Source organism: Mangifera indica, chromosome 17, assembly GCF_011075055.1.
Source record: "Mangifera indica cultivar Alphonso chromosome 17, CATAS_Mindica_2.1, whole genome shotgun sequence".
Classification (NCBI taxonomy): domain Eukaryota; kingdom Viridiplantae; phylum Streptophyta; class Magnoliopsida; order Sapindales; family Anacardiaceae; genus Mangifera; species Mangifera indica.
Window position 1 is genome coordinate 691,920 of NC_058153.1, and position 25,444 is coordinate 717,363.

The 25,444-nt window shown below is 32.2% G+C and overlaps 4 protein-coding genes, 1 non-coding gene and 1 pseudogene across 8 annotated transcripts; 3 read left to right on the top strand and 3 right to left on the bottom strand.

The window, feature by feature from the left end:
- Positions 1-129: 129 nt before the first annotated feature.
- LOC123200120 lies at positions 130-1,418 on the top strand. Its single transcript, XM_044615252.1, has 2 exons — positions 130-738; positions 835-1,418. The coding sequence occupies exons 1-2, from the start codon at positions 422-424 to the stop codon at positions 1,190-1,192; spliced, it is 675 nt and encodes a 224-aa protein (XP_044471187.1). The 5' UTR covers positions 130-421; the 3' UTR covers positions 1,193-1,418.
- Positions 1,419-2,701: 1,283 nt separating this feature from the next.
- Positions 2,702-8,409, bottom strand: LOC123200532 (coatomer subunit beta-1-like). 2 transcript variants are annotated; one of them, XM_044615732.1, is made up of 6 exons: positions 8,253-8,409; positions 5,408-7,474; positions 4,443-4,952; positions 3,960-4,045; positions 2,980-3,185; positions 2,702-2,865 (listed from the first exon to the last, which is right to left on the bottom strand). In XM_044615732.1, the coding sequence occupies exons 2-5, from the start codon at positions 7,454-7,456 to the stop codon at positions 2,981-2,983; spliced, it is 2,850 nt and encodes a 949-aa protein (XP_044471667.1). In that variant the 5' UTR covers positions 7,457-7,474; positions 8,253-8,409; the 3' UTR covers positions 2,702-2,865; position 2,980. The 2 variants fall into 2 exon arrangements, with proteins under 2 accessions (XP_044471667.1, XP_044471666.1); XM_044615731.1 differs by having other exon boundaries at positions 2,702-3,185.
- Positions 8,410-10,233: 1,824 nt separating this feature from the next.
- Positions 10,234-11,103, top strand: LOC123201180 (annotated as a pseudogene).
- A 1,080-nt stretch (positions 11,104-12,183) lies between these two features.
- On the bottom strand, positions 12,184-12,264 carry TRNAL-AAG. The gene has a single exon. It is a non-coding gene; the product is annotated as a tRNA-Leu (tRNA).
- A 1,358-nt stretch (positions 12,265-13,622) lies between these two features.
- LOC123200923 lies at positions 13,623-18,151 on the top strand. 3 transcript variants are annotated; one of them, XM_044616309.1, is made up of 3 exons: positions 13,623-13,951; positions 15,025-15,525; positions 18,023-18,151. In XM_044616309.1, exons 1-2 carry the CDS (start codon positions 13,755-13,757, stop codon positions 15,488-15,490), a joined length of 663 nt encoding a protein of 220 aa, XP_044472244.1. In that variant the 5' UTR covers positions 13,623-13,754; the 3' UTR covers positions 15,491-15,525; positions 18,023-18,151. The 3 variants fall into 3 exon arrangements, with proteins under 3 accessions (XP_044472244.1, XP_044472243.1, XP_044472242.1); XM_044616308.1 differs by lacking the exon at positions 18,023-18,151 and adding an exon at positions 15,743-17,100; XM_044616307.1 differs by lacking the exon at positions 18,023-18,151 and having other exon boundaries at positions 15,025-15,712.
- On the bottom strand, positions 17,320-20,239 carry LOC123200922 (nucleolin-like). The gene is made up of 2 exons (XM_044616306.1): positions 19,806-20,239; positions 17,320-18,785 (listed from the first exon to the last, which is right to left on the bottom strand). Exon 2 carries the CDS (start codon positions 18,747-18,749, stop codon positions 17,505-17,507), a length of 1,245 nt encoding a protein of 414 aa, XP_044472241.1. The 5' UTR covers positions 18,750-18,785; positions 19,806-20,239; the 3' UTR covers positions 17,320-17,504.
- Between the last annotated feature and the right edge of the window lie 5,205 nt (positions 20,240-25,444).

Below are 25,444 nucleotides of genomic sequence, written 5' to 3' on the forward strand. Positions count from 1 at the left end.
TTTTTGCTGCCACGACTTGACGAACGTGTCAAACTAGTTTCTTGCCTGTTTGGCCGCCAATACATAACTATACGTATAAAAATACACGTATGCTTATGAGTCTGTATATATACAGTTTGCTGTGGTTAACAGAATCTCTCTCTCTCTCTCTTGCCATCTTCAAGTCATTAATTATTTTCAGTTCAATTCCTTAACCGGCACCCACCTTATCCTGATCCTACACTCACCCTCTCTCTTCTATTCTGTATGTGTTCTTCTTTGTCACGCCGTGTTTCTCTCCACAATACGAAGTCGTTTTCGGCCGTTTGATGAGAAGAAGAGATTCTCTGAGAGAGAACGACAGAAATAGACGACGAGGACGAAGGAGGAGGAGGAGAAGGAGAAGGATAGGGGAGAAAAGTGAGAAAGGGTTGTTAAAGTAATGGAAGTGCTGGTGGGCCCCACTTACAGCATGGAGGTGTCTGTGTCGTCACGGTCACCATCTCCGTCGTCGTGCTTCCGAGACCGAAGCGGTGTTGCTGCGGCGAAAGATAAGTCGATGTGTTTGTTCTTGAAGGAAGATCGTCATGAGACCAACGGAGAGAAACTCAGTTCCGGGTATGGGTCGGATGATTGTACGGATAGTTCGTCGTCGTCGATCGGGGATGCAGGTGACAGCGAAGACGAAAACGACGACGTTTCAAAGTTGAAAAAGCCGACGCTTTCTTTGGATTCATTAGAAGACTCTCTTCCGATAAAGTGAGTAGATACAATACAATACAATACAATACAAAATTCAAGGATTTGTAATATTTAAAATCAAAATAATTTTGTTCTTGTTTGTGATGAATTCAGGAGAGGATTATCGAATCACTATAATGGGAGATCGAAATCATTTGCGAATCTGTCAGATGTGAACTCAGTGAAAGATCTTGGGAAGGAAGCGAATCCAATTAACAAGAGAAGAAGATTGCTGATAGCGAACAAGTTATCCAGAAACAGTAGAAGATCGTCCTTTTACTCATGGCAGAACCCAATATCTATGCCTATTCTTCCTGCTCTTGAAGAAGAAGAAGACGAAGAAGACGAAGAAGATCATCATCATCATCCTCATCCTCATCAGCTTCAAAACTTGCCTTCTTTTAAACAACAAACAAAGGATGAAGAAGAAGAAGAAGAAAAAGAAGAAGAAGAAGAGAAGAATCCATGGTAGTATGTTTAGGTTAACCTTTTATTTTATTTAATATTGTCTGTCAAAAAATTAGAACTAAATTTTATAATGAATGTAAATAAATAATAAAAATGAAAAAAAAAAAAAAAACAATGAATGTTTCAAGCTCCAAGATATCATTAGTATAAGACTAGAGTTGCAATCTAATTAAGTTGTTTGTGATTTACTTTCAATTTTTAATAGTTTGATTTGATTATTGTTAAATCAAGTTTGAATGGTTTAAATTTTATATTTAAATTGAATTTGTTGGTTTACGAATTTATGATTTGGTTTGAATATAACAATAAAATTGTATTAAAAGTTAGTATGAGATTTTTTATTATTATTATTTTTTAAGATAAGTTTTGTTGAGTTTTAAGCTCGTATTTAAACTAAAACTTGAAACTAGATGAATTTTATTAGATAAAATGTAATATTATAAATATAAATGGTTAAATATTAAAAGATATAATATTCAATTGTATGTATTTAAAGTAAAATGAAAGAATCTTCTATTAAGGGAGAGGAAGGAAAAACAGGGCCAACTGCCAAATATAAGAGGACATATCATGAATAAACTTACCTTTTTTTTTATCTAATCCTTGGGAAGTCCAAATTTTCATCTCATGTGCGCATTCATGTCCTCCTCCCAAACCCATCTGTTTTTTTTTTTAATTTGTAATTTTCTGCCACGTGTATTGCATGCACCCTCAACATGCTTGCTCTTTCCCCACCAAGTATCTTTCCTTCCTTCTCTAACATTACCTTTTTCGTTTCTTTCTCATTCGGCTAATAAAAGTGCCAAGTTTTTAGGCAGGACTTTGATCTGATGTACAGATTATTAAGCAGAGGTTGGAATTTGAATTTAAAAATAATTTAATTTTAAATCGATTTAAATTCAAATATTCACAACGGGTCAGACAAGACTGACTTCCACGATTCCTATGATTTAATTTGATTGTTTATACAAATATAATATTCTATGATTTTGAGTATTTTGAAAGAATAGTATACCATTTTTATATATAATATAATATTATTATATGATTAAATAATTAAAAATAAAAATAAAATAATATCAAATCATATAATGATATATTATTAGTATTATTGAATTTTAAATTAGAGATAAAAAGAAACAATTAGATAAATAATATTATATGTATAAATAAATTATACAAACTTTTATATACAACCTAATATAATAACTTTTGATTGAGTGATTTTAAAGATAAAGAAAAAATAAACAATCACATCTCTACCCTAATCACAAATATACATCTCAATTTGTATATAAAAGTTTGTACAATTTAATTATATGTATAGTTTTATTCCAATTACATAATCTATGACATGTAAGTTTGTTTACTCTTGATATTACCCAGCATTTGTATATGTAATAATATTACCGTGTGTTTCCACAAAGCCAAACTCAGAAAAATTATTAACAGAGCTTAAACTCAACACTGTTGAAAAATAATAACAAAATCCCGTTTCAATAACGTAAACTCCTAGAGTAAAAATAATCAAATAAAATTTGAAAAAAGGGGCAAATTGTAATCATCGTACAGAACTTTCACTGTAACATATGGCTCAAATATTAACTCTCTTACTGGTTGCCTAAGTACAAAAGTGGAGAAATATGGGAAGGCCTTTCTGATTTTCAGGCAAAGCACCTGCATCAGTTCAACAAAAGGCAATATGAGAACATAAATCAACAAAACTTGCCTCTGAATACGGAAGGCAGTGATCAAGATGGATGAGTAGATCTGCAACAACGGCATGCTTACATCAACTGCCTCCCTTCTGCTTAAGCGTGATCTTATCCCCAAGACTAAGGGCAATGCCCTGGGTCTTGCTCCTTATCCTGATGTAGCCACTCAATTTGTTGTCAATCTGTTTCTCCACGCTAACATTTACCAATGCATCCTCGCCAAAAACGCTCTTAGCATACAAGTTCGCTGCCAGGAATCCACATTCACCATCCAGTGCAGATCTGCAATGCAAACGAGTCAAGTGGGAAAATGGCGTTAAATTACCTGTAATTGGGATTTCTCCATGAGGTAATATGAGAACATACAATTATGTGAGGATCATTTTCATGTTAAATCCTAACGGTTTCTGGTGATAACTTTGAAGCCAGGTGAAAAAACTAGCAAAGAACCGAATTATTATGTTGTGATTTAGTAAGTGCTTCTTAGTAGGAAAAAAAATCTCTTATAACTAGGAGTGGATTCGACCTGAATTGGCTTGACTTATTTGATCTCAAAACGAGCGACCATTGGTCAAGCTCAAAACGAGCAACCATAGGTCAAGCTGGAGCCACGGGTATGTGACATTATCAAATTCAAACTATTAGGGTCTTTGGCTAAATAGACTCGTGAGAGACTCATATATGCAAATAAAATGATATTATTTTGTACCGGTGTTATTTGAGTCAAAACAAAGTTGTTTTGCTCTAAGTTTATTGAGCTTAAACTTGTTTCATGTGGACTCAAGCTTATATCAACAGTACTAAGCCACAAGAGTCGAGTTCAAGCATCACCCACCATGTCGAGCTTGAACTCATGTCCTTCAAAAACACTTATCTTGAGTGTAGGTTCGAACTTGACTCCCCTTATGTAGAGCAGAGCTCTAGCAGACCCAAACTCAAGCTCAGTGTGGCTTAAATATACCCTTATAACTCAGATATTCTGACAGAAAAGGTGTTTTGTGTTATCAATCTACATCTGCGATATAGGACTGTGCCAACTTAAGAGACCAAACTTACGGTGCAGTGAGGCATTTCATGTTGGTTGACTTGATAATATGATCAAGAAACTCCTTCTCATCTTGAATCACCGTGTTAACAGCAACCTGCATTGCAGAAAACAAATGACAATTAAAGCAAAGGTAAGACACAGAAATAGTCGCTCAATCAGGAGAAAGCTTTCAGTAATGAAACATAAACTAATATAGTATAAGCAAGAAAAAAGGAGGCTGGCATAGTATCATTAACATAATTCAAACTAAACTATTGTAACAACAAATGCAGATAGCCATTTTGGACTTCATAAAACAAGGGCATATTATAATCTTGATTGAAACTAATCATCACAACAGCAAAAAGACCATAGCATGCAACAGAGCGCTAACATATGTTCTAACAGATGGACTGATAATATGAAATTAGGATTTAAATGTCAAATTAAAACCTTGGGTAAATAACAAAGAGCACAACAGCAATTGCATCAAAAGGACATGGCACACATACCTTGTTTTCCCATTCAAACTCTGCCCACATAGTCCTGAAAGCTGCATTTGTACAAACTGCAGGAGAGATATAATCCATGATGTCAATGTGAATGTCATTGAGGACAACGACTGTTCGTTCAAGCACATTGGAAGTTTCATAAACAATGTTCCCAAATATGACTCCAGTTTCAGTTGAGGACACCTTGATGTTGGCCTTTATTTGCTTGCTTGATTCAGGTGCTAATGTATAATTCTGTGGACGCTCAACAAGTTTAAGATCACCCATGGTTGCCAACTCCAGGCACAAATTCTGAAGGGTTTCCTTTGTGCGATTAATAACTGTAACGTCAAGGACAATATCATAGTGATGAACAGTCACATATGCCTCAGCATACACTGGGTCACTAAATCCAGTGAGTTGAAGAATGCGGTTAAGCTTATTTGCATCATCCCCATCCTTAATGAACTCTCCAGTTGCACGTTTTAGATCATCTTGTACCTCATCTTCCAACTCTAGCTGACTCATTCCCTAGAATTAAGATATAGTCATAAATTTTGAATTTGTACATTCATCCAAAGGATCACCCCAACAAAGGTAACAAGAAAACAATGTACCAGAATTTGAAAAATGTCAAATGATTGTCAGTAATAAAAAATAATATAAGGATATCAAGCATCAAGTTGGTATCATGTATTACCAAAAAAAAAAAATTGCTTATCAAATGCCCAAAGTCAAACAATATACCAGGAAAATGTTTTAACAAAAAAATCCTACCCTCTACTAAAACATGCCATACACGAGGGCATTTTCCAAGTAAAAAAAAAAAATCTGTGAAAAGGTAAGAAAGAATCATCAACATCTTTTAATAGCAAAGTGATGAAGAATTTTATGAACAAAAGGTTAGATCATACAAAATGAAATATTATCATCTTTATTCATTGCAATCCACATATTAAATAGACAGGGAGTGCAGAGATTCTTACCTTCCGGCTCTTTAGATGGTAGAAGTCAATAAGATCATCTGGTTGTGCATTAGAAACCTGAGCCTTTGCTTTTAGTTCCTCAGTTTCCCTTAATTGTTTCTCTGAAAGCATTTTCACAAAACTCTGACGGCAAGACTGCAACCATATCTTCCTGACTTCATCTCCAGTATTGCATAGCAATCTTATGCACAGGACAATCCTATCATGGGAATCATTATCGATTGGGTGTGGAAGGACCGAAGATTGTCCCAATTGCAGCATCGACACCATGATCAACAATGCCTGTGTAGATGCTTTATTAACTTCAACTTGAGATGACTGCACCTCCTCTAATCTCAGAATAAGCTTTGTCAATGTGCAAGCCACAACTGCCCCAAGGAAAAAGTCACCAGTGAGAAGAAGGGATCTTAAATTCCCAGAAGCCATTGTTCCCTGAACTATGGTAGGAGGGGAAAAAGCAGTTTCCGAGGCAGCACTCTGTGTAGCATAAGTTCCATCAGCAAGAATAGCTGGTCTTTTGGAAGAGACGGTAATCGAGTTTGCTTGTGGGGCCTTCTTTGCAGTGTTGTCAATATCTTCCCCTTCTTCAGAAATGGAAAAAAAGGGCAAGTCCCCAAGACACTGCTTAATGCTTGCTATGCCACTCTCAACTTCAGAAAGAGACTGGCAATACTCTCCAATGATCCAAAGAGCACAAGTGCAAACCCGTGCAGCTCGGATTTGGTAGAAGTTGTCCAATAGCCTGGTTATGATAGAGACCCGCAATTTAGGATTCATTTGAATTATTTCCCGAACAAAAACAATCACATCAATAGCTGAAGCAACATTGCTGTCTCCCAAGAAATCCATCAGCAGATGGACAACTGTGCTTGCGACATCAGGGAACTTAATAGCACAAGAATGGATGGCTTGAATGAGCATTTGCCTGTACTCACCATTTTTCTCAAGCTCTCCACCCTGGGTCTTTACGACTTCTTTCTTCAACACGAGAACCACTTCATTGATGTTTCGTGGAGTTATCAACTCAAGTACAATATCAAGTGTCTTTCTCCGAATATCAAGATTAGGACTGGAAAGCGCCCTAATCACATCCATGATAAGATCAACCATGATATCTCTGTGCAAAGACTTGAGCTCATTCAGTCGGTCAAGCACAATAAGCTTTACATTGTTGTCACTCTGTGAAAGAAGAAGTTGACAGTAGGTGTTAGCAGCAGCTCTGATAGCAGTGGGTGCAGATGACAAAGAGACAAGTGTCCCAGCACATTCGTATATAACTGCAGTTGAAGGGGCATTCAACAAAGATATAATGATCTTGATGTACTTCCCCTTCTCTCCCCGATTTGTTCTGCAAACTTTTCGAATCAACTCCAACACAACCATTTGAAGTGATTCACCCCATTCAGAAATCCTATCAACATGGGTCAAAAGGTAATTAATTGCTCGGTCCTGGTCACAGGTAAAGAGCATGAGGAATGCATTTCGCTTTGCTGATTGATCCTGCTCTGTTGAGAGAACCTTCTCAATCATTTCCGGTGCATCAACCAAAAGCTGCTCACCCTGTGGAAGCTTATAGATTGACATCACAGCTAATATAGCATTTCTCCTAATATATGGATGGCGATGTGCTAAATTTTGCAAAACTGAAGGAATCAATGGCTCAATTATCTCTGTCTCATTCAACCGGCAAAGAAACCTCAATGTAACCCCACGAATATACTCATTAGGGTGTTGAAGATTGTTCCTCAAGTTTTGGCATATCAAAATCATTTCTGGTAAGACCCTACCTTTAGTATCGGTTTTCTCAATGATCTCCAAATATAGAAGCAATAATTTTTGTATCGTGTGATCCTCAGAAGGCAACACATATCTAACTATTGTGATAAAAAGCTGAGGCAAGGTTTCTCCATTCAACAAAAGCATAATCGCCTTCTTCATGGCATCAACCTTTGCAGGCACATCATTGCCTTCAAGAGCCTCCTTAATTTCATTTGCGATTGCTGGTGTTCCTCTGTCAAAGTGAATGAGCAGAGTACAAGATTTCTCCATGTTGCCTTATCGTTTTTTCTGGCCATACACAACATATTAGAGCAATTCAAATGAAATAAAACATTCATAATTTGAAAATTAGACATGGTAACTAGAAGTTGAAGAGAAAATGATTGAAAACAGCACAACAACCAATATAAAAGTTTTTTCCACTTTCTATCATCTATCTAAATAAATCAGTGAATCCAGATAAACAAATTTAGGCGTAAACATCCATAAAATTAATCAGTCATCTATCTAGCAGCTAATAAACGGTATGAAAAAAATGCAGTCACAAATATCGGGCAAGCTGTGAGACTGTGTACGTGTCGTGCACAAGCATGCTTTACAAAGTGAAAAACGAACACCACACTACCGCAACATAAGCATTCAGATTTCTCATAAAACCTCTCTACATCTCTAAGTAATTTAAAATAATTTGTTAATCTCAGACTCGACATTTTTAACATTTAAAACCGCCAGCACAGCCAGATCAGATCTAAAATTTAAATTAACTCTATTAAAATTACAACAACGAGATCTCACTGAAAGTTACATGATCATCAAACACTGCAACTGAACCCTCTCAATTCACATAACGAGCCGATGTATAAAAACTATATCCAACAAATGGCGCACGGAAACGAAGGAAAATCAAATAAACTAGAGTGCAATAAGTGAAATTATTAACCATAAATAATAACAACAATAGATTCTACTAACTAGCAACATAAATCGAAAGAGAAAATTAAAGACCCTCCCTTCGATTGCCGAGAAAATGAACCATGCGATCTGCGAATCGAGAAGAAAAACGAACCTTAAGCGATAAGATTGCTGGAGAAGATAACGATTTGGCGAAATTGAGTCAACTCGAAGACAGGAGAGTGCAGTGACTAAATTTCAGATCGTGAGGAGGTTCATAATCTATTGGTTATTTTTTACAGAAATGAGTGTGAAAGAGCTAGCAGATCTGAAATCGGCTACTTAGTTTATGTTTGAGCCGACGGAGAAAGCCAAGAAGGGTAACTTTGTCATTTTAAGTTTTTACATTTTTATTTTGGTTGTTAATTCGCAAATTTATGTATATATTTTTCCCTTCCCTCAAGCTAAATATTTGAAATAAGTTTCATTTTAATTTGCTGAAACTCCTTTTTTATTTAAATTTGCATGTATGATATTAAGTAAATTACGATAAATAACTAGCCAGTAACAATATTTCTTAAAGCTGGCTCGGACGTTAACTTAGTGAGTGGATAATTCGGTTTAATCAATGATCACCAATTGAATTATATATTTAAAATAATTTTAAATTACTAATTATTATGTAATATAATATAAAAATATATTTAGTTTGACATATACTTTAAATTGATGGGTGAGATGTGGGATTCAAATCTTAAAAAATAAAAAATGTTATAGTTTTTTTATAAAATACAATAAATATAGATAATAATAATAATAATAATAATAATAAAACAAAATTTGATGTGGTTTTACTTGGTTAATCTTTAACTTGGATAGTTAAACCGTGGTATAATTTAGTTCAATAACTAAATTAGTTTTTCTAAAAATGGCTTTTGTTTTGTTTAACGGGTGATAACTCGATTGGCTAAATTGGTTAATTTATCTAATTTTTAAAATTATGATTAGTAATTACAATAATAATGACTAAATATATTTACTTTAATCATCCAAATGTAACAGTAACCCTCTTACCCATAAACAACGATAGAAACTCTGCAAGGTTGTACGTCTCTTCAAGGGAAATGCTATATTTTCCCACCAAATTAAGATTATATCGATAGTGTAATTATTTTGTTCCATATTAATTATAATATGAATACATTTTAAGAATCATATTTAAATTAGAAATACTTATATTTGATTATTTGAATACGATTCATATTTTTCATTTAATATTGAGTCCTATAAATACGAAAGACTAATAACGAGGAAAATACTTATTCACACACACACACACACACACATATATATATATATATATATATATATATATATATATGCACATATAGAAGAAGGATATTACACCTATTAATTATCCTCACATAAAGTAGGAAACTCTCATAGATCTTTGACTGGTCTTTTTAAGATCTTTATCTAATTTTGAATCCTTCTCACAATGTTTTATAGTATTTATGAGAATTAATAACATATTATGAGTTTTTAATTATTGGGTTAAACTATATTAAAATTTTTTTAATTTTTAATCAATCTGGTCAATGACAAACAAAATTTAACTGTGTTCTGGATTGAATGTGGCACTGGTTTCTAATTAAACTAGCTGCTTTGGTCCAGGCTCTAATATGGTGAATCAATACTTGGTTGCATACTTTTGTTAATTAAAAATTGGATAGAAGGTTTGGAAACCCTAGGGGGGAAACACAATTTTTGAAAACTTAGGTTGGGGATAAACTTTAATAAAGTTTAGGGGGGTAAAAAGAGATAAAATTTCAAGGGGTTAAAGTTCCGTTAATTTTTGAAAACTTAGGTTGGGTATTTGGTATTATCAAAGTTAATGAGGGAAAACTTGAGAATGCAACATACCTTGGGTGGGAAATAGTCTTTTGGCCATTAAAAGTCAAGTAATCTAGGATGAATTTGTTTTGAAAAGCTCGAATTTGGATTGAATCTATAATCAAGTTGGTGTGGAATAATATTATTGACAGAATACCTAAATCGTTGAATAAACAAATTAATCGATTTCAAATTTAAGTTATCAAGCTATTTAACGAATCATGAATTCGAATTGGGCTAACTTGAATCCAATCTACCCCTAAGCAAACCTTTCCTATCTTGCACATTCACTAACGTGATTTCCACCTTATATCTCCTCCAAACCATGACTTTATCACGTGCAACGATTCTCTTCAGCATCGAAACCGATAACTGCACTTCACTTGTATATATGTATCACCCACCTCACTACTGCAAAATCAGCCACATAATTTCTCTGTCTCTGCTGTCCTTCATGGCGATCAGACTTTCGGCAACTTTTCTCCTCTTCTGTTCAGTCATTTCAATCTCCTTCTCAGACTCAAGCCAAGAAACTTCACCTTGTTCAGCCAGACGTTTTCTCAGAGGCACCACTGGAAATAACACTATCCAACAGTTTCTAATACCTCACGACGTCGTGAGAACAGAGCTTGGTCTCCCTTCTCTGAAATGGAGCAAGAAGCTGGCGAGTTTCGCTTCTGGGTGGGCGAATAAACGCCGAGGGGACTGCAATTTGGTGCATTCGAAGAGCGATTATGGGGAGAATCTATTTTGGGGAAGTGGGAAAGATTGGAAAGCAGGTGATGCTGTTGAAGCATGGGCCGCAGAGAGAAGTTTTTACAATCATGAAACCAATACTTGTGCTGAAAGTAAAGATTGTCTGCACTATACGCAGGTGATTTGGAGGCAGAGCCTGAAGGTGGGCTGGGCTGCGCCCGAGCTGTGTGTAAAAGTGGCGATACGTTTATCACATGTAACTATGATCCCCAAGGCAATGTGGTAGGCCAAAAGCCCTTCTGATGTGAGAAAAATGAAACTTCTGATTTCATCACTACTATTATTATATATATGTATATTTATTCATACTAAAAAATGTGGCGTTTGTTATTTCTTTCCATGTTGTAATGATAATGGCTAGAATTATGACAAAGTGTTATCACAATTTATTATAAGTGTACAGAGAAATAAACATAAAGGAGTCAAGTGAACTTTAAAGTGAGTTACAAATGCACATATTCTTTTTAAGTAAAACCAATCATAAGGGGGTAAACAAAAATTTTTAATAGTTATGGGCTAATAGAAAGATACAAAACTTTTTGAAGTCATGAGCTAATATTAAAAAAATAGGATTGTTGCGAGCTCATAACTTTATTAGTAAAAGTAATCATAAGGGGGAAATAAAACTTTTTAAAAGTTATGGACTAGTATTAAAAAATAAGATTGTCGAGAGTGAGCTATAACTTACAAGTAGGGTTGGACTCGAACAAAATTGGCTTAAGTTTGAAAGTCGGCTTTGTTCTGTTTAAATTCGTTTACTTTGAATATGAATTGTATTCGAGTTAAAAAGTTTCACTCGTTTTAAAACTGAGTTAAACTCGTTTTAAAACTGTATTCGAGTTTGGTTTAGTTTTGAACTTAACTCGTGATTAGATTCGAATTATATTAAATAATTGTTAAATAATATCGTTTTGTCAATAAGTCACGAGGTCAAATCATGAATTTAAACCACATATCTGAATTATGAATTTGAATCATAAATTCTAGTCAAACTCGAATTGAACCATTTTTATTTGAATCGAATTCAAACCACCCTTAATGTTGGCTAGACAAATTCGAATTGAACTTTAGCAAAACTATTTTTTATTAAAGTTGAACTCGAGCCCAAAGGTGTTCGAACTCGGCTTAGTTCATATCCACCCCTACTTATAAGTGCACTTGATTAGTAAAAATAATTCAATAAAACAACGTGCACAAATTTATGTACAAACAATAACATGTCATTATGAGACAAAGTATTATTTTATTTTTAATTTAAAATATTCAGTCATATAATGATATGCTATTATTAATGTATAAAGTTATATACATTATTTATACATATAATACTGCTCAAAATAATTGTAGAGGGTAAACTTTGGGGTGAATTTTAAGTGCACAAGATTTTATTAGTAAAAATGATCATAAGGGGGTAAACAGAACTTTTTAATAGTTATGGGCTGATATAAAAAGTAAATTGTTGAGAGTGGGATTTGAACCCACGCCCTTTCGGACCAGAACCTTAATCTGGCGCCTTAGACCAACTCGGCCATCTCAACGTTTGTGTTGCAAAATTTCCACATTATTATATATTACTAGATATTGTACATGATTTGTTTTATTATTTATTTGCATAGCTTTAAAACTTTTAAAAGTGACAACAATATTTTTCGTTGACATTCTTTTATTTTGTTACTTCTTTTGATTCAGCGATCCAGTTGTGCCCATTATAGATGATTAGGAGAGCTGCATCGGACTGTTGTACCGTGAAGATTGCACTAAGGTGGTTCCATATCTGGTTAAATCTATTCTACAACTGCCTTAGTTCAAAAATTACTCTTTTTAGCGAAATAATTCAAGTTTCCTTGTCATGTTGTTGGCAGCTGAATGTCCCTCTTTCAGCCATGAAGAGAAGTCCACCTCCACCTCCCTGCATCGCCGCCACAACTTCCACCAGCCATGGCCCATGTTGTTGATCAAATATTGGAGAAGAGATACAAGATGGTTGCGGTTGTGAAACTCAAAGATGACACTAGTTATGATATGAGTTGGAGAGCAATTCGAGTTTTTTACTGTTAAACAATTGTCAAAACTTATAGTAAATAATGTTTTTAGATTTGAATTGAACATTAACTTGATTAAGAAAATAGTTAGTTAAGGAGATAGTCTGATCAACGATAAAATAAATAAATTTTAAAATATTATTCAATTAAATAAATTTATTATATGTAATTAGATATTTTAATTTAAAATTATTATACCTCAAAATTAGATATTCAAATTTTTTAATTGAACCTACCAATCTCATAAGAATTTAATCTTAACACAGGATTATACATCACATTCATTTCCGAGCTATTGATTAAAATAACTATTTTTTTTACCTTATATATATATATATATTATATATATATATATATATATATATATGTATGTATGTATACTCATCTTTTTTTTTTATTATACAAATGTAACTATTTTTTAAATTAATTTTATCTTTAAAAAGAAGAAAATTATAAGATTTAGGGTTGTTTGAATGGATTAGTTGACCGACCAAATACTTGACCAATTAATTCTTAAAAATAAATTGATTGATTAGATATTTCGTCTGACTAACCAATTAGCCAACCTTCATATCATCAAAATCATTAAAAAATTTTATATTTTTATTTTATTTTATCTCATATTTCAATATTAATTAAGTGAGTATGTGAGTTTTATTTTATGATTAAATGAATACAAAGTCTAAATATATTTTAATTATTTCATATTTTAGAGTATATATGTAAAACAAAAAGAGTGACTATATATATAAAAAATATATTTTAATTAATATCTTTAGTTTCTACTCAAAGTACAGTCTTATAATTATTTTATTTATCCGATTTTATAGAATTTTATCAAAAATAAATAAATATTTATTCATTCGAAGGGCGGGCGGCTGAAATAATCCTACCGCAGAGGCGAAACTCGAAAAGAACAAGAGGTTTATAAGAAAAGCACTGAAATCTATTCCCATCGTCTTCCGGAAGCCTAAAGAAGAAACGACATGGCATTTCGAGGGAAGGAGATGATGAAGAAAGTACTAAACAAGGTTGGAGAGAAAAACCTAGCTCCGGGAGTAAAACAGTCGCTTCAGAAATGCATTCCAGACAGCAAGATCGTTATGAACCGAGCCAAACGCGGTCTCTTCGCTGGAAAACACATTCGATTCGGCAATCGTGTCAGCGAAGATGGCGGCAACAAGTAAATTATTTCTCTAACTTTGCATAATATATATGTTTTACTAAATTTTTGAACTCGTAGTTAGTATACAGATTATATTTTATTTTTATTAATTATTTAAATGTTGTGATTTTTGTGATAACATAGAGCTTGGAGATTGTTAATGACGTTGTAATGTTTGATGATAGATTTGACGGATGTGATTCTCTTTGTTTAGGGTGGGGTGCTGAATTGAAGCTGATATTTTTAGGGATTGATGAAGGTAGTTCAATGAAAATGAGAAGGATTAATGTTTAGGAGTAAAAAATCTGGTTTAGTTTAAAACTTGGCATTTCCAAAAATGCAGAATGAGGTCTTAGTTTTGCTCTGAAAGTGAATGTTTTGTTGAAAGAAACTTAGAAGGATGTACACTATAATACTCTTAATTCTAAGCCATAGAATTCAAATCTCCTTAGGTCCTTCTAAGTTCTTGTAAATAAGCTAAGCAACCAGATGAATTAACTAAAAAATGGTTTAGTGTATATGAAGAGCTAGTGAAGATGTATTTGAAACTTGTCTTTGTACCATCACTTTATGAATGGTAGGGCTTCTGAGTTGGATGCTTGTACTTGAACAACTTTAGGTGTTATATAAAGTGTTGGCATTTTTTTAATTGTCGTAAAGGCAAGTACTTCTCTTTAGGGTTTCTGAAGATTTGGTTGTACTTAATTCTCTATATGCTTTTTCATCTGAGGTAAATGTGATTTGATTGAATTGCATACACTCAGGTTGACTGAGCTCAGTTATGATGATAAATTTGTATTGTGCTTGGGATGTTATGTTGCTATCTGTATTTGGGAATTATCTGGAGATATTAGTATCAATTAAATTTAAAAGGACTGTTGGGTTGTGGCACTAGTGTAGCACCATGTGTGTATTTTTTTGTTTCGCTTGTCTTTTAATACAATTTATAGGACAGAATTGAATATGGTATTGCAAAAACAATGATGTTTCGCTCTTTTTATGCTATGATATGAAATTTTATCATCTGCATTAAAATTCACAAAGAAGCAGAGTGTTGTTTTCAAAGATTTTACAAGTGATGTTGATGATAGGTCAAGGAGGTGCTGGAAGCCCAATGTCCAGGAGAAGCGGCTCTTTAGTTACATATTAGACCGCCACATTAGAGTCAAAGTCACTACTCATGCTCTCCGCTGCATAGACAAAGCAGGGGGCATTGATGAGTATCTGCTGAAGACTCCTTACCACAAGATGGATACAGAAATGGGCCTCTTCTGGAAGAGCAAGATAGAGAAGCTATATGAAGAGCTTGGGCAGATGGAGGTAGTTTTCTTTTCACCAGAAGATGAAGCCAAGTTTGAACAGGGCTTTAAAGACCTGAAACTTGCTGAGCGGGCAGCCAGGAGGGAAGTCAGAAGACAGATGTATGGAGGTTCAACCAAACAAACACAAATTGAGGAAAGAAGCACTGGTAGTCCAGTAACTGATGAGGAAGCCACAACCTCTGGTGAAGGAAGCCAACATCATGATGTTCATGAGCAGCTGGTTGCCAACTCCTGAGACTCAAGTTTGGATCTTCGCACCTTCTCTGGATGGTAAATTTTTTTGTAGTTGTTATTTAATTTTGCATTGTTATTTTTGTTCTATGCTTATTTTTAGAATTAACCTGATACTAGGCAGAAACATTTTGCCTTTGCTTACCAAAATTTGATGACTTGATTTGGTAGTTCATTCAACCTCGTCCTTAATAAATCAATCACTCTATTCATTAGGATTCTATCATGACAATGGTACTCCTTTTCTTCTTTTTAGTTTTGCTTATAGCTTTCTCTATGGGTAGATTCAATTCGAATTGAGTCAAACTCGAAGGAAAGATCAGTTTGAGCTAGTGAACAATAACATTGAAGAGGGTGAATAGTTGCCAGAAAAGAAGAAGAAGAGCTTTGGCTTTGCTTATCAAAATTTGATGCTTGATTTGGTAGTTTATTCAACTTCGTCCTTGATAAGTCAATCACTCTATTCATTAGGATTCTATCATGACAATAGTACTCCTTTTCTTCTTTTTAGTTTTGCTTATCGCTTTCTCTATTGGTAGATTCAATTCGAATTGAGTCAAACTCGAAGGAAAGATCAGTTTGAGCTAGTGAACAATAACATTGAAGAGAGAGAACAGTTGTCAGAAAAGAAGAAGAAGAGCTTTGGCTCGGTTCAATTTCATCCCTAACTTTCTTCCTCAAAAGGTTCTCTTTACTGATACTTAGTTGACTAGTACACATTTCTATTGGTATATAACACTTAACTGAACATCCAAACAAACCCTCTCTTTTACTCATCGGCTTAGAGCTGAAGTAAGCAAATGACTGTTTCACAGCCTGTCATTCTGTCACCCCACACACCATACTCTTCCATTAAACTACGTCGTAGCTAGCTCTCAGTTTAAAACACCATCATTTCTAATGCTCTTCCTGCTCAAGTCTTGTTTGAGAATTCTCAGCTTCAACCTTGAGCCATAACACCATATACCCTAAGCCTCGGTTCATTATCAAGAACAAATGGCTGGAAATCATAACTGGTTAACGTGTTCCAAGATGGCAGGGAAGAAGTTTAGCTTACTGAATCTTCTAAATGCAAGCAAACAGCACCTAGGTTAGATGGCTAGTCTTTTTTTTCGATCCATACTTATTGTTACATGAAGTATTAGGGATTTGCAATTGCAAAGAGTCCCAGGACATTGTCACGTGGTGTAACTATGAGGCTAAATTTGATTTTGATTAAATGTAATTTAGATTTCAAATTTAATGACTAAATAAACAAAATTATATAAATATTATTTTAATATTTATATCAACATTTAATTTGTTTGATTGGTCAAACTGAGTTTGACCCAAGCCCTGCTCTTGACCGGTTTAAGGTCTGGATTTTTGAAGCATTATAAAGATATGCCCAATTGGTGTTGATCCATGTATCTAATGGGGGAATGTGAGCTCTTAGATTCTCATTTGATTCTAAGAAGGCTTGTAAAATTATGTATAGTAACATATATAAAAAAATCTAACTTTTTTGTGTTGTATATAATGATATATTTTTTAATAATAATAATAAAAGTATAAAACAATAAAAAAATTTTAATTGTTATGTTATTGTCTTTGAAAATATCAGAAACCCCTTGTAAAATTCAAAAAAATTTCAGATACAATCTTACCACATCATCAATTTTCTAAAAAAATGTATAGATTTGTATTGATAATATGTATCGTATTGTATAATATGTTTATTTTACTGTATCATCTTTTGGTTTCTATAAGATATTAATAACCATACTCAAGTAAAAAAGAGCTCTTTCCAGACGATGAAGAGAAAATAAAAGAGAGATGGAGAAAGAGTTATAATAGAAGCAGGTTCAAAATAATTGTGTCTATAAATATGACCAGATAATTTACACACTTATTGCAATATACAGCAATTTCAACACACACTGATTACAAAGATGTTCAATACCTTAAAATTGTCCGCCACAAATCAGTTCTAAGAAAAATTCTGCACACACCAACTTCACAAATTAGTTTCAATTACTTCATTTTGGTGTTGATGCAGACTCGTAATCTATGACAGTCTGAAATGCTCCTACCAGGGCTTTCACTTTGTTCTTCCTCTTCTCAAGCAACCTACTTGCAGTCTCTTCAATCACATCATTGTATGCAGTTGGCGATTCCTTCTTCCTTTGCTCTTGCTCTTGCCTCTTTGAAGCAATGACCACATTTGCAGGCGCAATATTCTCTTGCTTTCCCTGTTCTACTTCTTGTTGATCTTGTTCTTCTTCTTCCTCGGTCTTACTCATCTCCACGGTTACTTCTTCTTCATTAGACGCTTGTTGATCTCCTTCAGTTGTTTTATTTTCGTTATCATCTTCCATTTTCTCATCTTCAACCTCAGTTTTAACCTCCTCAACAATAGTCTCTTCTGGGATAATCACACCGTTGCCTGTGCTTTCTTCTGATTCTTTCACATCTTCTTTTGATGTTTCTTGTTCAAGAACATTACCCACTTCATCTGATTTATCTTCTTCGTGCCTATCTTCTTCGATTTGGGAAGGTGTTGCAGGTTGAACCACATCTTCAGATTCTGAAACCGCAGAAATGTCACAAGACTTAAAAATCTTCTCATCATCCTCATCAACTGCAACATCTTCAACAGTTTCAGGTTCCCGTACATCAGATTGCACAGCCATCTCTCTCTCCACGGACTCATTATTTTCTTCTTCTTGTTCCTTGGTTTCATTTTCCAATGCTTGTGCTGTTGTTTCATGCCTACCACTGGCATCATCTTTTGAAGGAGACGTATGACTGTCCTTCTTGTTATTAGTACTTGAAGTTGCACTCTTCTTTGCGGTTCTTGAATGAAGCTGTGGAGATTTCACAGCAGCGGCACCTTTAGTGGTTTTTGCGGCTGAAGAGTTTGTTCCAGACAAATTATAAGAGGCAGATCGAAGTGTCGTTTTCTTCTCACGAAGCACTGGAGATTTGCTCTCCTGATGAGCTGGAGGGCCAAGTTCTCTCTGGGTTCGAGAAGAAGTGGAGGGAAGCTGCTTGATGTCGAAAGATCTTCTTCTGATAAACTTTTGATCTTGGCCATTGGTGTTGTTTTTCTTGACAAGCTTTACGGATTCACTGGAGGAAATTGTTGGCTTGAGATAATTCGGGTGGGGCTTCTCAGGCTTTTCTTTTTCTTTATCAATGGTGGGTTTGGAGGTAAAGGTGGGTTGCCTGCTACTTCTGCCTGTGCCTGATCTCTTCTCCTTCCCTTGAGTTGTTGTTGCCATGAATCCAAGATTAGAATTTTACAGAACGTAGTTAACCTGGAATTTGTTTCAAATTAATAAGAAACAAACACCTCTTTTAACTGGTATAAACAAACTGACATATCTAGATTTAGTTTTGATACATTTTATTCATCCTAGTTTCGACCAATAATGTTATATATAATTTGAAAAGTTTATTATATGTATTAAGTATAATTAGTGTGAAAAGGTTACACATAAATTTATGCTATATGTTCGGATTTCCCAAGGAACATGAAAAACAAGAAAGAGTTCTCTTATAACTTAGTGATCTAAAGTTATGTTTCTTTCTTTGCATTGTATGTGGAATTTACCATATGCATTCGGCTAGCTATATAAATAAATGCCAAAACTCTCTTGAACACAACACAAAAGGCAAATTCAAGTTGGTTCAAATAAGAGTTTACTTAAGTTTGACTCAAATTTAAAATAACCAATTCGAATTTGAAATTAAACAGACTTGAATGGTTAATTGTAACATCGGAAATTAGAAAAAGAGAAGGAAAAAAGCAAAGATGAACCCAGCTACAGTCAAGGAAGTCAGTTAACCTTCCTTGATTTTAAAATTTTTTAAAATTTAGCATTTAAATTTTCATTTGATCTTCTAGCTTTTTAGTTGGATTCTTTTAACTTTAAAAACTCTCAAATATAATTTTTAAAATTTCATTTATTCTCTTTTAATTTTATTATTCTTTTATTAATTCTTTAATATTTTAATTTTATTCAATCATCATCCTTTAATTACATTTTTGAGTCTGTTATTATTGGTGAACTCTCAAAATGAAGTTGAGTTTAAACTTCAGCTTGAATTCGATTAATTAGAGCTGAATATAGATTCAAGTTCGAATCAACTTTTCTGATCCACCCCTCCGAAACTAATATGCTTAACCTTTGGTCATTTTTTTCTAATGAACCCCATTCCAGTTCAACTATATATATATGAACGTAACGCAAGCACAGCAGAGTTGCGTAGGTATGAAAGCTAGAAAAGAAATATAAAGTAAATTACATGGAGGAAGTTGGGTTGAAGTTACGTACCTGATCGGGAAAAGACTTTCATGCGGTGATTGGTTCGAGAGAAAATGACAGAAATTTGACAGAAGAATGGTATAATAAGAAGGAAAGAAAGAAAGAAGAAGGAAAAACAGTCTAGATTTTGATAAAAGAAGCGTGAATTACGCTTAACTCAAGGCTGCACAATTTCGGTATAGATGGAGAGACAACAATGAACTAGAAACCCAATTTCTTCTCATCTTCATACAAGACAACCCTTGATATGCGGAGAAGAAGATAGCCATGGTTGACATTTTCAATATAATTCATCTTGCCATTTTTCAAATTTCTTTATTTTAGATTACTGCTTCAACACATCTTAATTTATTAATTAATAAGTATTAGTATTATAATTAATATATACAGGAGTGGATTTGATCAAACCAAAACCGAACTTACATAAAAGTAAGGTCAAGATCAGCTCAAATAAAAAAAGTTTAATTCAACATCAATTGTATTAGAAATTTTTCTAAGTAGGCTAATATTAATTTAGTTATAATTTTGTAAAACTGTGTAAATAAAAGTTTACAGATGGATTTAATCTGATCAATCAAAACTGTCTAATACAGTTCATGAGTTTTATGATTTGAGTGAACAATATTAATGTGTGTTTTGAGTTTATTGAACTTTTGATGAGGGATGAAATAACTTGTTATAATCCTTAAAAGGTAGTTTGAGTGATAAAAGATAAAATTATATGTATAAAAGAATATTGGTTTAAGTGTTCTTCGACAATATATCAAGATCAAACTCTTTACTTATATGAGTATAAGGTTAGTTTATCTTGTTCAATGTGATTGACTTGATCCCAATAAGTGATGACTTAGTCCGAATGAGATTTTTCGTTATAAAAAAAAAAACTTGTTATATTTTAGTTACATCCCCTATGTAAAACTTAACGTTGTATTTAAAAGTAAGATAGTTTTACACAATAAAAGTCTTTATGAGTAAGGTTTAAGGAGAAAAAGACTGAACATCATTTAAGCGAACTTAAAAAACTCAACGGATCTACAAATATAAGAACATGGGACAATCTAGTATTTTTATTAACCATAAATTTATTTAATTAATTATTCTATAATTTGTGCAATAATCTTACAACATTATTAGGTTCATGTAAATTTAATTAGACAATGAGTGGAATAAATCAAGACTTGAACTCAATTTGAAAATAATTTTATTTTAAATTTTATTTGAGTCAATCTAAAATTCAAATATCTGAATTGATTTAAACTCAAATTATTTTCATTATTTGGTTCGAGATAGAGTTCAAGCTCGATCAATTTGAACCAAACCAATAAATGTATGTGTTCTCTCTTTGTATATGTGTCCCTCTTACAAGATTTGCATTTTCATAAGAAGGCATGGTGAATATAATAATGTTTAGGCATTTTCCATAATCCATATTGCAATATTGATTAATATTTGCATTTTCCATGATGTATATATTAATATAATGTAATAATATACGCATTTTTTATATCTTATACTACGTGGGGAGTACTAAAACTAATGGTCAAATGTACATGTCAAATCTTTGTAAGTTTTAACCTATAGTTTTTTTTTTTTTAAATCTAAAAACTATATAATATAAATTATAATGTATCATTTGGAATATATCATCTACTACTACTAAGTTTAATATTTAAATATGTTAGCTTTCAATAATAATTTCGAAATTGTGTAAAGTGTTGGATATGCCTAGTATATTGATCAATTTGGTTAATATGAAATTCAATTTTGCTAATTTAAAATAATGGATAGGAAATAAAAAATAATAAAAATTAATCTAAAAGAGATTTAGCCGAATATATCACTTTTCATAAGAATATTTGATAAATTTATTAATATTTTAAAATTATGTCTTAATGTATGGGATCAATAATAAAATAATTATGAAATATAAGGAAAGGGTCAAGATTAATATTTGAGCAGGTGTCTAAGGGGAAATTCTTGAAACTTGAAGAGGGTCATCTCTTTGACGCCTTCTTCTGTCATAGACCACAAGGCATATATATTTAAGATAATAAAGGAAAAGAAACATGAATCTAAATGTTTTGGTTGAAGGATTTTTTTTTTTTTTAAATTTTGCCATTGTTAGGGTTTGAACCGAAATCGAGTACCTCCTCACATTTATATTTTGATTATAAGTAATGTTACGTGTATATATTTTAAGTATACAAAATATATACATAGATAATATATAATTATGTGATTATATATTATTTTATTTTTAATTCAACATCATTCAATCACATAATAATACATTATTTGTATACTCATTTTGTATAATTAAAGTGTATATATATATAATTTTATTCTTTGATTAAATGTAATTCGAATTATGTATTTCATAATTAAATTATTAAAATTAATTTAACTTGAAGCCACCTCTTAACGGGTTAAGGTTAGATTTGGGATTTAAAACATTGATTGAAAGGTAAAAAAATTGATTTTATATTTAGGGATAGATACCAATCGAATTGAGTCTAAATACCTCATAACTTGAGTTCAATTAAAAAAAAAGTAATTTGACTTAAATTTGATTTAAGTTTATCAAGTTAAAGTTAAAAATAGCTTAAATTTAATTTGTTTCTTAAGTTTAAAGTTTCAAACTTAATTTAAGTTTATTATTCAAATTTGTAAATTAAATTTATAACTTATTAATAAGATAATATAATTTTTGTTAATAGTAGATAAAATAATATTATTTTAACTATTATTTTATATTACTCATATAAAATTGCGAATCAAACGTGAACCGAAACAAGTTGCCGATTGAGGTCAGCCTCATTTATATTGAACAAGTCAGGTAATAGCCTTTCCACTTCCAAGCCAATAGAAGTTGAAATACCAAAGCAGGACACAGAAGTTACAAGTTGCTTCTAACACCACAAAGCAAAAAGCACTTTTTTCTCAAAAGCACTTTCATCTTCTTTGTTGGTTGGGATTTTTTGGCCAATGGACAAGTCCCCATCTTCCCCAACCCAACCAAACATCAACCACAATGTAGTCCAATTATTTCAATTTATAGTGGGTTAAGCCAACATCTGCATTAATTGATGCCCACGTCATTAATTATTGTAATTTACAAGTTAAATCATGTCTTTATTATAAGGCCGAATGGCTTACCTATCCATTTAAGTTTAAAACATTTAAAGTTATTTTTATCAATCAAACAGTATATTTATTATTTATTATTTCTTTCACATTTAACATAATATAAAAAATGCCAGTTATATCAAATATTTACCGAGAAAGTGATAAGGGAGATTAAGAGAAAGTGCACGATGAAGTAATAGTGTGCGATAATGATGATGCGAAAAGATGAAATGAACAATAACATAGAACAGATCTTGTGGAATGTGGTATGATGAAGTATAGTGTAGTGTTAGAAATGACAAATGTGCAGCGGTGCATTAGTGGTGAGCTAGTGAAAGAGGCGGAGTAACATAAGACATCAAAAATCCGATGAAAATAGCAAGCAATGATATTTAGGTTTGATCATAATTGAAAGAAAAATGATGCAAAAAATAGTATAAGAAAATAAAAATATAATATAATATTTTTACTTTTTTACGTAACTATTTCCATTAATAAAAATAAGTGATTAGTGCATAAATAGTCATTTGGCTTTTTAATAATAATTAAACTTCGAACCCTTTTCCTTTATCTCACTACCAAACAATAAGACGACAGCCAAAACACAAAATTACATCATAGGGCAATTTGGTCCTCTTCTATCCTAACAATAGTCAGACATGCAACCAAATTTTAGGTCATTTTCATTTTATTTTTTTAATTATATAGTTTTTATTTTATTAGTTATACAATAAGGTCGGTCTCTTCTGCTTACCATAATACTTGAGAAGGCTGGCCTTGGGCCATAATGCCTCTACTTTTATATGATTTGGTCCCCTCCATTAAGCTTTAATTTTGCCTAATTAAAATTAACTTTTTAGACTAAAAGATTATTTCCCACGCGAGGTTTGTTGAAACGATAAATTTTTATTTTTAAATTTTAAAATGTCTAATTTTCACTTATCATTTACTTCCGTTAAGTAAAAGGGTAGGAGAGTCATTTTGTATATTTTTTTGTATTTTTCCTTTTATATGTTTTCTTTTGTCTCATTCTTTTATTTTCCTTTATACCCTTATTTTTCTATTTTTTTAAAATGATTTGTATTTTCAATAAAAGGGTGAAACAATTGTTTCTAAGAAAATAAAAAAGAATTCCCTAAAGAAAATAATTGATGGGTAGAAATTTGGTTTTTTGAAACCTAAAGATGAAGACAAGCAGGATCATCAAACCTTGGGTGGGACATAGTCATTTGGCCAATTTTTTAATTACAAGCTTCCAACAACAAGGACTCTCCATAAAATAGCTTAATGGGATGACTTTGAGGCAAAAGCACTTCTCCAACAAAAGTGCTTTTTGAAAAACTTTAATACCCATTATTGTGTGCTTTTGTGACATCCCACAAATGTGCTCTATAATAAGTTCTGTCACAAAAGCATTTAATTTCAAAAGCACTTATATTCTCTTGAATAATTTTGAGCATATTTCTCTAATTTTAAAATAATTACAAACAATATTTTTTTAACTTAGAAGAGATTCTTTCTTCAAAATTATTAAATCTTTTTTGGTTTGGTTCTTTTGAATTGATTCTACTTAACTTTGATGTAATTTTCAAACTAATGGTAAGGCTAATCCATCTGAACAAGATCAAGTTCGAGATCAATTCAAATTTAAAAATTCTATTTTAAGATCGATGAGTTAAAATTTAAACTCGATTTCGAAAATAATTTAACTCTAAATTTGATTTGAGTTAACTTATTTTATTTAAATTCTAACTGTTTGAATCAAATCCAACTCTAATTACTGATGTTATTGAAAATGTCACCCCATCTTCAAATTAATCACACTATAAACAATAGTATTAATCATTAGATTTCACATGCCAACTTATGTTTTTTGTCTAAGTTTACCCTAATAGGATGTTAATTAATGACGAAACCTAGAATAAAATATTTTATTTTTTTAAAAAATAAATATTTATTTTTTCTCTTATTATATAAATCTTCATGAAATTTATGAAGGTATATATTTTTAATAATAAATTATATATTTTATAATTTTCTTGGAAAATACTCATTAAATACACTTACAAGAAAACTAAGTTAAAAAAATGATTAGTTACACATTGAACATACGATGTCTAAACATGTTGTTTATACATAGGTTAACTCAATTATGTGTAATAATCTCTCCATCTAAAAACAACGAGAATAATTTTAATTGCTTTTACAATATTTTCAATGTATAATTTATATTTTTTATTGTTACGATATCATATTCTATCTTTACATCTAACTTCACGGGATTGCATAATTGTCTGAAATCATTTTAAATATCTTTGTTCATTGTACAATAATTTAAACGTATTTTATTATTACCGTTTTCTCTACCAAAATAGAGATAAATTGTATTTCATACTGTAATTTTACCAAAATTTCATCAGAAAATTCAATACAAAACGGTTATTGTAGACTCCCAATTTCTAGTATTGCTTTTAAAATTTTTACTGTTTCTGAATCATTTGAAAAAAAAAAAACCATTAATT

What these genes read in the sequence shown, in the direction of transcription:
- LOC123200532 (XM_044615732.1), bottom strand. Translation starts at nt 7,456, where the DNA reads ATGGAGAAATCTTGTACTCTGCTCATTCACTTTGACAGAGGAACACCA. An exon ending in ACCATCTAAAGAGCCGGAAG is followed by an intron (nt 4,953 to 5,407) that starts GTAAGAATCTCT and finishes TCTTAATTCTAG; the next exon opens with GGAATGAGTCAGCTAGAGTT. An exon ending in AGTTTGAATGGGAAAACAAG is followed by an intron (nt 4,046 to 4,442) that starts GTATGTGTGCCA and finishes TCTGCAATGCAG; the next exon opens with GTTGCTGTTAACACGGTGAT.
- LOC123200923 (XM_044616309.1), top strand. Translation starts at nt 13,755, where the DNA reads ATGGCATTTCGAGGGAAGGAGATGATGAAGAAAGTACTAAACAAGGTT. An exon ending in AGCGAAGATGGCGGCAACAA is followed by an intron (nt 13,952 to 15,024) that starts GTAAATTATTTC and finishes TGTTGATGATAG; the next exon opens with GTCAAGGAGGTGCTGGAAGC.
- LOC123200922 (XM_044616306.1), bottom strand. Translation starts at nt 18,749, where the DNA reads ATGGCAACAACAACTCAAGGGAAGGAGAAGAGATCAGGCACAGGCAGA.
- LOC123200120 (XM_044615252.1), top strand. Translation starts at nt 422, where the DNA reads ATGGAAGTGCTGGTGGGCCCCACTTACAGCATGGAGGTGTCTGTGTCG. An exon ending in GAAGACTCTCTTCCGATAAA is followed by an intron (nt 739 to 834) that starts GTGAGTAGATAC and finishes TGATGAATTCAG; the next exon opens with GAGAGGATTATCGAATCACT.